Genomic DNA, 14030 nt, shown 5'->3' on the forward strand with positions numbered 1-14030 from the left:
GTACAAAAAAAGTAAAAAACTAATGTAATGAATTGAATCTTGGCGTGAATTGTTCCAGATAATATCTATCTCTCATTAAGTGATATGTTTTTTTTTAAATGTTTTTTTTAAATGTTAGTAACTTAGTATGAAGTAAGTTGTTTATTTTATTTTATTTTATAATAAAAATTAACATTTAAGTAACTAACTAAACATTATTTTCTTAAATTAAGAAGCAAAAAGATATGAATGTGCTAGATGAGGTGCGTTAAAATGACAACACCTCTTAAAGTAACACCATACCACCATTCCTAGTCAATCATTTGTACACGTGGACGAATGACAACCATAGAAAATGCTCAAAGGTAAATTTTCTCGGCCAGCAATATCTAATACGCTAGACAACAATCTATGCTGTCTAGCGTTTATACTATTGCTATGTAGCATTTATAATATTGTTGGATACATAGTGTCATATTGTCACTTTAAGAGGTGTTGTCATTTTAACACAAATCTATACTCGATAGAGATAATATTAAATTCAATACTGTCAAAATATATGGAGAAAATGGGCAGGTTATATATAAGCGAATGCCTTTTGACATAAATATAAAGAACATGGCTCATATAGGACCTACAACACATCAACTAGAAGAAAAGTAATTCTAAAAGTTGAGTAGAAGAAAATAGAATCAAATGCATAAGTGGAAAATTGGGAGACAAAAGCAATCGACAATCACGGGCAGATTACAGCTTAGCTGACGGGGCTTCGTCTTATTTGTCCATCTTTTTAAACTAGATTCCCTTTTTCTCTTGTTTTTTTTCACTCGGAAATTATATCTTGCAAAAGTGCGCATACAAAATAGAAATGTTGAATCGTCACGAAGTATCACTAAATTTAGTGCATTTTTTATAATTCATCTTGAGATGAAATTTATAAAAAAAAATACTATTTTTATTTAAAAAAATTTATTTTTGTTGGTTTCTGAATTACAAGATATAAAAACGGAGCATAATACAATCCAAAACAAGGAATACAGAAGATGAACTGAAACGAAATTATAAAGACAAATTCGAAACAGTAAACTGTAAATTAGGAAATAACCGAGTCGAAGAGGCCTCTTGCCGCAAGACGACATACGCCCCGGTAGTATTCTCAGATTGGCGTTTCGTCTCCAAAGATAAAACAGCTACGTCTCTAGTAAAGCAGCAGCGCTATCAACAGAGCTCCGGCGAACTGGATGGAGGAGAGGTCATAGCTTTCGACAGAAAAACAATGAGAGAGGGGGAGAGCTTATGATGCAGAATGTTTGTGTTTGATATTGAGTAGAATGCATGAAATGACTAGTCTATTTATAGGCTCAGTCCACTGCAGGCGGCCAACAACCATGATGGTTGTCATCATTGCAAGTCAGTAACTGCCGAGCGTTACAAGACGTTACAACCGTTACGGAGCTGGAGAGGCTGATCCTAGACGCGTCTAGGTTCGTTCACGATGTGGACTTCATCACGTGTCAGCCACATTGGCTTTATCGCGTCACACTGACGAGGTGTCATCCTGCTTGGCTCGCAGGCGTGGAAATGGTGATGGTCTAAAAAAGAACTAGACCAGCCTCGGGTTGAACCCAAGCACCGAGCTCCACGACCAGGCCCAAAGAACACCCAAAGACCAATTGCCAAGGACAAGATCACAAGCTCAGGCTCACGGTCGGCGGCGCGCGCGTGTGGGCTCTACAGCCCTCTTAATCCACTATAATTATTACATGTAATAATCATTCTTATTAGATACTCCCTCCGTTCCATAGTAGTAGAGACATTTCTTTTCGGCACGAAGATTAAGAAAAGTTATGTTAGGTAAGTTAAGTAAATAAAGATATAAAGTAGGAAATGAAAAATGTAGAGAGATGTAGAGATAATAAAGTAAGAGAGAGTAAAGTAGATGAGAAGAAATGTGTTGACTTTTACCAAAAAAGGAAATGACTCTACTACTATGGAACGTACCAAAATGACAAAATGACTCTACTACTATGGAATGGAGTGAGTACTTGATTAATAAGGTTGTAACTTCCATTGTGGGATAATTAACTCTCTTAATTAATATCTTAATTAGCTCATTTAATTAGTTTGCAATTTTGCACAACTTTAATCTATTATTTTCACTCACCGAAAATCAGATTTGAGAAAACGAATATACCACGGTCATCTACTCCGAACATAGATCGACGCAATATCATTTAATTTCACAAAATTAAATGTCTCATTAAAATTATAATTAATCAAAATCCTTTGATCGCGCATGGATTTCAACAATTTTCTAGATGAATTATTTAGCGTACAAAATGTAATTTTAAATCTTACTAATCTAAAGTGACAGTTTGATGAAAAGACAATTTTATCTTTTTTGGAGAGAAAATGTAAAGCTATTTTGTTTATCCTTTTAGTCATTTTGAAAAATGACAACAATTGGATAAAAAATTGGTCCAATTAAATGATAGCTTCCCAATCAAGATTTGGAACAATTATAAAATAGTGTTTTCTCAAAGAAGATTAAATGCTTAGATAAACAAATCACTAATTGAACCTGCATTTTAGTGTACTGATTTTCTGAGTTTTGATTTTTTATTGTAGTATAGCAAAGTGGCGACAGCTCCGGCAACGGGTGGGGGGGCGGTAAAGCTGAGGGACGAGGGGTGGTGGCGGCAAGGCAGCGGTTGGCCGCGAGAAAGTAAGGTATCCAGAGTGAAAAAGATGGGGAGGAAAGGTGAGAAGACAAAAAAGAAGAGGAGAGAGAAAGAAGAAGGACGACTGCGGCTACTAGGCTGCATCTCCAGATTCATCAAAAATCTAATCTTTACCTGCCGGAGATACTTATTACGAATTCAACCCACTGCTGCATTCACCGGTGACAAAAGACATGTCAGAAGCGTTGATTACAACCGAAGGGGAGAGTAAACTAGAAAAATAAAAGAGGGAGCATTATACAAGAGAAAATATTGGAGGCGGGGAGTGTGGCTAGGGTTACAGAACTGAAAACTCCTCCTAAATGAGGCTGGCATCTGTCATTCAAGAGAGAGAGGGAGAAAGATTGAGGCGCAACATTGTAATTGGGCTTTAATTTTATGATATGGAGTGGTTTGGATTTTATAAATTTCAGATAGTGGAGTAGTATAGAATTTTATATTTAATGTTTTTTTTAATTTAAATCAAATTGTATATTTGCAAGCAAAAAAGTTGCAACCATATTAAAAAGGGTATTACTTCAAGAATTTAAATTTTGACGCTATTAATCCAGCCTTTCTTCTCCCAATGCCATCGGTTCCTGCAAGGCTGCAATCTTGCAAGCAGTTTTAATATGCTGCAGTAATTACTTTACCTTTCCCACAAATATCATCATAGATCCTAAATACGTTTCTATACCCAAAAACATCAGGCGCTGCATCCCATATTAGTTTTACCTTGTCTTTTTTTTTTTTTTTCATTTTTGTATATGAAGAGTGATCGGAGTAAATTTTTTTTGATCTTAAAATTGAGGTTGCTTCTTTTAATCATATTTGCATTATAATAAACATTGTATTTATTGGTATCATTTTTTTTGAATTATTATTCTGCAGTTAAAATATTTGCTAACATAGTTTAAATATTTGTATTTGATTTTTACATACACCATATTATACATATACCTTGATATATGTTTCCAGTCTTAGAAACATACACTACAAAGAATTTAATTTCAACTACACAAAATTTGGAAAACAATTATTTTGTGTTGAAAATATTTAAAAATAATATCAATTTAGGACGTAAAGTAAAGCGTTCTTAAGTTAAGGACAAATTACATAAAAAAAATTTTCAAGATGTTTTCATTTGCGTCCTCTAATTTTAGTTGGGACACCAACAATAAATATATTTTTTGAAGCATTATTGGTATATTTAGAAAAACTAAGTAGAACTCTTATTTTCTATGTCTTATTCTATTTCATCGACATATCTCCTCTTTTGTTATTTAAAGTATTTTATTTTATACTACTACACTCATATCAAATGTTAAAATAGTATACAATCATCTGCTAAAATATGAAATGTTTCATTGAGAGTGGGTCGAGAAAAGTACAAATATCTTTTTGTTATTATTTATAATATTTTTAATTATTTATAATATAAGAAATACTTAATTTAATTAGTTCTTATCTTTAAATATATTTTTATATTTTTTTACTATATTCTTTATTTTAAATTAATATATCTTCGTTATTTAAAATTCTTTTGTTCTGTTAGCACAGGTATTAACACCAGTTAAAGATAAACCGAGACAATGTGATCAAGTGGCGGAGTCTAAGGGTTAAACAATGAAATCTAAATTTCTGTTAACAATATTTTAGTTTCTCTGTTGTCAACGTCATCGAAAATAGCTACGGCAGCTATGATATGAGAAATAGAAAGTTGCGAGAGAGATGGATAGTACATATAGTTAAAAAAAAAAGGTACGACAGAACTATAAATACATATGAAAATAAAGTAAATTTGAATAAACTTTTATTCTTAAATTGTAAAGATCACTAATGGATGATCTTAAATTAAAAAGATAGCATACTCCATTTATGTATAAATTGGTATTGGTGTGTATGAAATTTATTTTTAGTATTGGTGTGTGTGTGTGAAATTAAAATATCAATTTCTCAATCTTATAGATTAAACTACTTATCTCTCGATTATTGTAGTAAAATCCATATACATTCATAAGATGATCAATTAAATAAACGTATAAGCACAAGAGAAATTGAAATAACTACATAAGCTAAGTAGAAAAATGAAACTAATTAATCATAAAAGGCATTGTATCTTCCCCGTACATATTCATAGCAAAAGTCAAATGAATATTCAAGAAAATATAAAAACATTTTGCAAACGAAAGCAAAATAAAACATATAAACTCCTAGAATTTGTTTGTGTGGATTGGAGACCTCGTTTTCAATCTTGCGATGAATACTCGTTATCTGCTTGTTCTTTATTTCCAATGTGAAAATTTGAGTTTTGAAGTGTGGGAGCGTGAAAAGATGAGTTGGTATGTGTTCCCTAAGTTTGTTATGAGCGGACACACATCTAACTAAGGAGTATTTGAGTTTAATAATTTTAGTTACTACTATTAAGAAAATACTACTAATTATTATCTATTCCTTAATTAGTATAGAATTGAAGGTGATTAAGTAAATTGAAAAATTCTATTAATAAGGAAATTACCAAACAAAAATGGAAAAATTATGGAAATCATATATACGAAACAAGAATCAACCACTTTATACCCAAAATTGTGGAGATCTCATTAAGTCAGACACAATCAAGTCATCAACAAACGTTAATTCATTGCCATAGTAGCATAATATTTTGTATAATTACACAAGATTCTCCAATAGACCAGACCCTAATATAACAAATTTAGAGTATTTTTGAAGGATTCCGAAACAAAATATTCATACTTTCACCATAACAAAGGGCATAATCGAACCTTGGTTGCCTCTCTATATAAACTTCCAAACCAACAATTCTGCCATTCATTACCAATAACACACAAAAAAGCCAAGCATGAGATCTCTACGTTTCGTAACAATATTATCCCTCTTTCTCACGGCTGCCTACGCTGCGTCCGCCCCACGCTCCCGCTCCCGCATCTAATGCGGAATTCATCCGCGTGAATTGCGAGCACACACTGCACCCGGAGCTGTGCTACCAATCACTAAAGCCTTACGCCAATGTAGTGAAGAAGGAGCTGCCTCGGTTGGCGAAGGTCGCAATCAGCCTCAGCCTCAGCCGTAACAAGTTCATGTCCGCGTACTTGGAGAACCTCAACCGGACCGCCCAGCCAGAGCCGCGAGCGTGGGCGGCCCTCAGCGACTGCGTCAGCTATTTCAGCCAAGCGGAGCAGAAAATGCGGGACTCGTTGAAGCAGATGCAGCAGCTAAAGGGGACCGGGCGCTACCAGCTGGACAACGTGCTGATGTGGATCACCGTCGCCCGCACCTGCCAGGAAGATTGTACTGACGGCTTTGAGGGTGAGGGCGTCTCCAACACCCCGCTCAAGGTGGACGTCTTCAGCCGGGTGGAACAGGTCAAGAATGGCACCGACATTGCCCTCGACTTGACCGCTACCCTTGTTGACAAGGCTGGGCCTGTGCTGCCATGATCCATTTTTTTTTTTTTTTAATTAACTAGGTGTTTTGATTCATAATTGCCTACCGAGAGTATGATTTTAGGGTTTAATAGCCGTGTTTAGATTTTATTTTTCAGTATTTCACAAAGATAATGACTCAACTTTAGTTTATACATAAAAGTATAACATATGCGTACATTATTATTTTCATTTTCCGCATTATTTTAAATCAGTTTCAATCTGTCCTTATAATAGATGAATCACTTACTACAATCTATCCCCATAATTATGGCATTCAAATTATTTTTAATTTTGGATTCCCCATGAGGAAAGAAGTTGCAGGATGGTGTGAAGCAGTTATGGAACAAGGGCTATCTGACGGAGAAATCACAAAGGCAATAATGGATTTCTGTGGTGAGGCAAGATCCCCTAGGTCCAAGGAATCAGTTCAACTGGCCAGTATGGAAAAGTTGCCAGAGTTGGACGAGCTGGTCAAGAAAGGTATGGAGAAAAACCCATTACCCCCTGAAGTACCCCCTCCAAAGAAAGAATTGAAGAATCTTCCTCCGGGTCTGAAGTATGCTTACCTAGGAGAAGGCGAATCTCTGCCTGTCATAATCAACAGCCTTCTGACCCAGGAGCAGGAAGTTAAACTATTAGTGTAACGCCCAGCTTTTTCGAACCCTAATTTTTGTGACGTGGAAATTTTTGCATTAAATGCTTTTAATGCTATGATATGTGGAATTAATTGATAAGTGATAAATTGCAATATTCTTGTGACCTAATTGCGATATGGAGTCGAGTTTGAGTTGAATAGTCAAACATGTTGAATATGTGACGTGGCTATTGAATAGTCAATTTGGTGGAAAATATGACGTGGCCGTGGAATGGTCAAAGTCGTTGGAAAATGTGAAGTGGAGGTGGAAATCCGAATATGTGGATATTTTGATGTGGGAGGAAATAATATTTGTGGTGAATTATTTTCCTAAGGGATGAGTGAGAATTTAATAGGAGCATTATTTAATCATGTGGAATTTTCGACCCTCCTATTTATTGGAAAGAAATCCTATTTTTCTTGGATTTAATTATTGATTGGGATAATTATCCAAATTAAATCCAGAGTCCGATTATTCCTATTTAATTGATGAAAATTTTGAAACCTATGATTGGTCTAGAGGGATTTTCGAAATTCCCTTATTATGGGAGAAGGGATTATTTTTATTATTTTGTTTGATCCCTTGTTTATTCTCTTCCATAAATAAATTCAAATATCCTAGCATATCTTGCCAAATCTAAGAAGATCTTACCATATCCTAATTAAATTAGGATTTATATTAAATTCCTTGTAGGAATTTGATATCACACGCCACTTTTGGCTATTATTGGGGGATTTTATTATTTTTATTCTTGCTCCGTGATATTTTATTCTACTCCGTGAAATATTCAAATTAAATCATAGGCTAATTTAATAGCCTAGAATTCGAAATCCCCTATTTTTCTCCTAGTAAATCACGCCAGATTCAACTATCAAATCTCTCCAAATCTTCCAAATCTTGATTTATTTAATTATTGGATATTATGTTGGCACTCTATAAATACATGTGAGAAACCTAACCCTAGCATCACTAAATCACGCCCCCCACATCCCAAAATTTCGATCTCTTCTCTCTCCCACTCTCTCAAATTTTTCTTCTACTTTCTCCATTAATTCTTCATCTTTTGGAGAAGAATTGAAGCTGCAATTCAAGAATTCATTGAAGAATCAAGATTCTACTTGTTTCTACCGTTTGTTTTTGCAAGAAAAGGTACTTCTATTATTAATCTTTTCTTCCTCTACCGATTAATCGGTGTTCTTGAGTCCACATGCATGTAGAACGAGTGAAGGGGGAAATTAATCGGTGAATTTGGATGCATGTGTGTGTATGACCGTGTGTTTGTGGGTGTGTGCATGCCTCGGTAGGCGTGTATGTGTGTTTGTGTGTGTGCGTGTGTTGTGTGTGGGAAACACTCATGCGTGTCACGATTTGATGATAAATCTGGAGTTGTTGTGTGATAAAAACGATATGATAATCGTACATTGATTCTGATTGTGATTTTGGAAATAATCGAAGGGAAAAGGGAAACGTGAGATCATGCATAATTTTAATCCATGATTTGAGACTTATTTGAAAAATATGAACTAAAGGTGATAGTTCGCGTTCCCGGTGGGATATCAAGAGGAAGTGCATTTTTGTTGAACTCGAAGGAAATCGAGGTGGGCTTTATTCTAAACTCTCTTCTATGTGCAAATTTATGATGTTGGAGAAATAAGGGTGGATTGAACTGTTATGCCATGCCTATAAATTATTTTGGATATTGTGAGTGCCTGATGCCTAGATTGTGAGTACGCTCCATTAGGCTACAGTGGCTATATAAACGAATTCGGGTCTGAGTAGGGCCGCAAACCCTACCAGGCTGTGTACACGGTGGGATCGGGAGCCGTCCTTGCTAGTCGGCCGATCTCGTGGGCGAATAGTGTGGCCACACTTTCGTCGCACTATGAAATGATGATTGATGAGAAAATGGGAGGTATTATTTGACTGGCCAGTCCATGATATATTTTGTGATACTCGATGCTTATCTTTATATAAATGCAAAACCTCGAGTTCACTATGGTAAGGGTGGCATAACTATAAAATGTTTTGGCATGAGTCCACTGAGTATGTTTAAAATACTCAGCCCTGCATGTGTTTTCCCTATGTGCAGGTTGAGCGGCGATGGGCGGTCGGTGGTGTTGAGAAGATTGAATCGAATAATATGGATGGTTGGGTTTTGAGTGTAGTCGTGTCTTCATACATGGCTCCGCTTTCTCTTGGAATGCTTCCGCTGAATATTATTGGAAAACTTTTTATCTTGGTTGTTTCGAACCCATTTCTTTGATTTGGAATGTTGGGAAAAATTGCGTTTTGTTGGAGTTATGCTAAACCTTTGACTTTTGAGCTTAGTCTATTATATCTTTTAAATCTTGATTCTCGTGAGTTAGCCGTTGAATTTTTGCCTTGATACTTCATTAAATGCTTGGTCAAATCTCTTTAAATGGAACCCTAGTCTACATTCTTGTCGCCTTAAGTTCGCCTAGTTAACAGTCGCCGTATTTATTATACCCTAGAAATGTCGGGCTGTTACAGTTGGTATCAGAGCCTCAGTTCTTTCCGCTCTGGACCCAAGAGTCTTGTTGTCTTAAAATTTGAAATTTAGGGAAAATGATTAAATAATAATCGTCGAAGACTCAACACCATGACGCGTCTCCGCTCAACCACGAAGAATGAGGTAACAAGTATCTCGATGAGTATTGATTTGAGTTTGTGAAATGTTGGAAATTGCGATGGGAATATTACTCTGGTGTAAATGAAAATATTTCAATGGGAATCGAAGTTAATATGGCGTCTTTGAAAATATTGCTTGGAAGTGTGAAATGATGTATATGCGTGGATATGAATTTGCTAATTGCGACTATGCCAAGAATGATGAATGATGTTGTGCAAGTGAACTTGTATTTTTTTTTTCTCGATAAAGAAAATCGGCAAATATGTGTTAGACTTTATGTGCTTGGATGAATGAAATCCTATATGATTGTGATTACTTGGCTGCTACGAAACAACTCCTATGGGAAATAGGAAGTAAATACTATGGCTTTTGGAAAATGTTGTGAAGATATGAAATGGGAGACATTATGAGAATATACAAATTGTTTTTAACAATGAGGCATGAAGGCGTTGAATGTGATGGATATTGAAGTATGATTGTGAACTTGTATTGGTTGATGTTGAGATTTGTTATCACTTCTGCGAAACTAAAGAATTAACTTGAAGGAAATACATGTTGCTTCCATGAACGACAAAACTTTGTGCCTATGTGGTTGAAATTTCATGACTATGAAACTGTGAAAGGCAAAGCATGATACGCATGTGGTTGCGAATTGTGATTGTGATGTAGATGCGCATGAACTGCATGATTTATGAAATGCGATTCCATGAATGATTGATTGACTGAGTGTTGCTATTCACATATATCGATTTACGATGCTTGTTATGAAACACCAAATGGGTTATATGACAAACATGTTTGATTGTGCAATATATGAATGAAGTTTCATGTGGTGATAATCTATGACCAATGAAGTACAAGGTATCGTATAGAATCACTTCGAGAGTGAAATGTGAAATTTGTGAACTTTGTTGCGAACGTAGAAGCCCTATGAAGCTTGAATAACATTTAAGTAATGATCGAATATACGTTGAAGTGTGAGACTTCAAGCTATGCTTGAAATTATAGAGTGCCTAAGAAGTAGGCCAGACTGAACGTGCTAGAACTCAGTTGCAAGATGACAACTGCAATATCACTTTCCCGAGTGACAAAACCAACGAAAATATATATATGTTGAACTTGGTGTATCCTTACAATGGTGAGATCATACCTAAGAGCTAATAAAACTATGCAGTCTTGCATACCCTGCCAAAGTGGCGACGCGACACAAATACGACGACGTTTATGACACATTAAGATCGCGTGTATAATGGCAATCGAAAATGACCATGTGGCATGGCAAGAAGAAGACTTTGAAGATGCGACCATCAAAAATAGTTATTAATTTCGATGATACGATGAATCTCAGGAAGTTAAACTATTAGAAGTGCTGGGGAGGAACCAGAAAGCAATAGGATGGACTCTGTCTGACCTAGTGGGGATCAGCCCCGACCTATGTATGCATCACATCCGTTTGGAAGAAGGAGCCAAGGCATACCGAGATCCACAAAGAAAACTCAACCCCAATATGAGAGAGGAAGTCTTAAAGGAAATATTGAAGCTGCTAGCCCTGGGGATCATTTACTCTATTCCCGATAGTGAATGGGTGAGTCCTGTCCACATGGTGCCTAAGAAATCAGGAATACAAGTAGTCAAGAATGACCGCAACGAGCTTGTGCCCACAAGGTTAGTCACGGGATGGAGAATGTGCATAGACTACAGGAAACTCAATGCAGCCACACGCAAGGATCATTTCCCACTACCCTTCATCGACCAAATGCTGGAGAGGTTGGCGGGAAAACAATACTTCTGCTTTCTAGATGGTTACAGTGGGTATTTTCAAATCTATGTCAACCCAGAGGATCAGGAGAAGACCACATTTACCTGCCCCTTTGGAACGTATGCCTACCGGAGAATGCCTTTTGGTCTATGCAACGCACCTGGGACATTTCAGAGATGCATGATGAGCATTTTCTCAGATTTGCTGGAAGATTGCATAGAAATTTTTATGGATGATTTCACCGTCTATGGAGATTCTTTCGAGGCTTGCCTGGGGCACCTAGATGTTGTTTTGGAGAGATGCAGGAAGAAGAACCTGGTGCTAAACTACGAGAAGTGCCACTTCATGGTCAAGGAGGGGATAGTGCTGGGACATGTTGTATCAGAGAGGGGCATCGAGGTAGATCAAGCAAAGGTGGAAGTAATCTCTAAGCTTCCATACCCAACGAATCAGAAGGAAATTCGTGGATTCTTGGGACATGCAGGGTTCTACCGAAGGTTCATAAAAGACTTCGCAAAAATTGCCCAGCCCCTAACACGACTTCTGCAGAATGATGTGGAGTTTAAATTTGATGATAAATGTGAAGAAGCCTTCCAGCTACTCAAGGATCGTTTGGTCACAGCCCCGATAATCCGCTCGCCCAACTGGGATTACCCCTTCGAGGTAATGTGCGATGCGAGTGATTTTGCCATAGGAGCAGTTTTAGGCCAGAGAATCGAAGGAAAAAGTTATGTCATATTTTACGCCTCGAAGACTCTCAACCAGGCCCAGAAGAACTATGACACCACCGAGAAGGAGATGCTGGCTGTGGTGTACTCATTTGAAAAATTTCGGCCATATCTACTGGGGTCGAAAGCAATAGTTTTCACTGACCATGCAGCCATTAAATATCTCCTAGCCAAGAAGGAATCCAAACCAAGGCTAATCAGATGGGTGTTACTATTGCAAGAGTTCGACTGGGAAGTCAGAGATAAGAGGGGGACCGAGAATAGAGTGGCTGACCACTTAAGCAGAATTATCCAAGGAGAAGATAAGGAAGCCGTACCCGATGTTTTTCCAGAGGAGCATTTGTATCACTTAGGGGAGTCCACTAGACCAATCAGATGGGTAGCAGTGCTAGCATTGACTGGACCCGAGGAGTCAGAGAAACGGAAAGGCAAACCAAATGACGAGCCTTGGTTCGCGGACCTGGCAAATTATTTAGTCACTGGAGAACTACCTACCGCACAAGAAGTCACTAGGGCCCAGAGGATGAAAATTAAAAGTGACTCTAAGTACTACTTTTGGGATGACCCATACCTCTGGAAGATGGGTTCAGACCAAGTTATAAGAAGGTGTATTCCAGAGTGGGAGCAAAGAGACGTGCTAAACCATTGCCATGCACTAGCGTGTGGTGGACATTTCGGCCCAAGAAAAACGGCGAGAAAAGTTCTGGATAGCGGGTTCTACTGGCCTTCGCTGAATAGAGATGCTTATGAGTTCTGCCAGAACTGCAGTAGGTGCCAACTGACCGGAGGGATTTCTATGAGAGATGAGATGCCACAGACTCCAATAATAGTTTGCGAGATCTTTGATGTTTGGGGCATGGACTTCATGGGCCCATTCCCATCTTCGTATGGAAATACGTACATATTGGTTGCTGTAGATTATGTGTCCAAGTGGATCGAGGCCAAAGCTACAAGTTCAAGCGACGCGAAGGAAGTCTCAAGATTCCTAAAGGCCAATATATTCAACCGGTATGGCGTGCCCCGAGCGATCATCTCAGACCAAGGGACTCACTTCTGTAATAGGACGATTGAAGCGCTGATGAGAAAGTATGGAGTCCACCATCGGTTATCTACTCCGTATCATCCCCAGTCCAATGGGCAGGCTGAAATCTCGAATCGAGAAATAAAGGGCATCCTAGAGAAGACAGTGAATACCTCGAGAAAGGACTGGAGCAAACGTCTAGACGATGCTCTCTGGGCCTACAGAACCGCTTACAAGACACCAATAGGAATGTCACCCTACAGATTGGTATTTGGAAAAATGTGCCACCTGCCCGTGGAGATAGAGCACAAAGCATATTGGGCAGTCAAGGAAATGAACATGAAGGCTCATGCCTGTGAGGAAGAGAGGAAGATGCAACTGCAGGAACTGGAGGAATTGAGGATGGAGTCATATGACTCAGCCATGTGGTATAAGGAGAGGACCAAACTCTGGCACGACAAAAACCTCCGGGTCAAGGAGCTGCAGGTTGGGCAGAAAGTACTCCTTTTTCAATCAAAGCTCAAGCTCATGCCTGGGAAGCTGAAGTCAAAATGGATAGGGCCTTACACAATCGTTGGCATTCGACCGCATGGAGCAGTGGAAATTCAGGGAGTCAATGCTAACTCTGTTCCGTTCCTTGTTAATGGTCATAGAGTGAAAGTGTTTAGGGATAGTTCGGAGTTGTGTGAAGTGGAAGAAATTCCACTCCACACACCTTCCACTATTGCCTAGTAAGCCATGTTTAAATATTCTTCGGGAATTACTGGGTCAGGTAGATAGGGTAAAATTTTCGATCAGTAAGTGTTTCGGATTACCAGGTCAGAGGGAAGTGAGAAAAATCAGGGGGAAGTTTGAATTTTGAATTTCAAAAAGCTGGCGAGGCGTACGGTTGCTTGCGTCAGAGACGCGACCGTTCGCCTGCAGCCAATCATGATATTCCTTTTCTTATTTTTATTTTATTTTATTTTATTTTCCTTTTATTTTCTTTTTCCTAAAATAACTTCCCTAAAAACTAATTAACTTCCCCCACCTAAAATTATTTTCTCATAACTCACCATTCCCAAACTTTTCTTTCTCTCTGCAGATCCGAGA

The 14030-nt window shown here is 37.9% G+C and overlaps 1 protein-coding gene across 1 annotated transcript; it reads left to right on the forward strand.

The window, feature by feature from the left end:
• Positions 1–2727: 2727 nt before the first annotated feature.
• On the forward strand, positions 2728–6157 carry LOC125220252 (21 kDa protein-like). The gene is made up of 2 exons (XM_048122410.1): positions 2728–2740; positions 5733–6157. The coding sequence occupies exons 1-2, from the start codon at positions 2728–2730 to the stop codon at positions 6155–6157; spliced, it is 438 nt and encodes a 145-aa protein (XP_047978367.1).
• The last annotated feature ends 7873 nt before the right edge of the window (positions 6158–14030 follow it).

Source organism: Salvia hispanica, chromosome 4, assembly GCF_023119035.1.
Source record: "Salvia hispanica cultivar TCC Black 2014 chromosome 4, UniMelb_Shisp_WGS_1.0, whole genome shotgun sequence".
Classification (NCBI taxonomy): Eukaryota; Viridiplantae; Streptophyta; class Magnoliopsida; order Lamiales; family Lamiaceae; genus Salvia; species Salvia hispanica.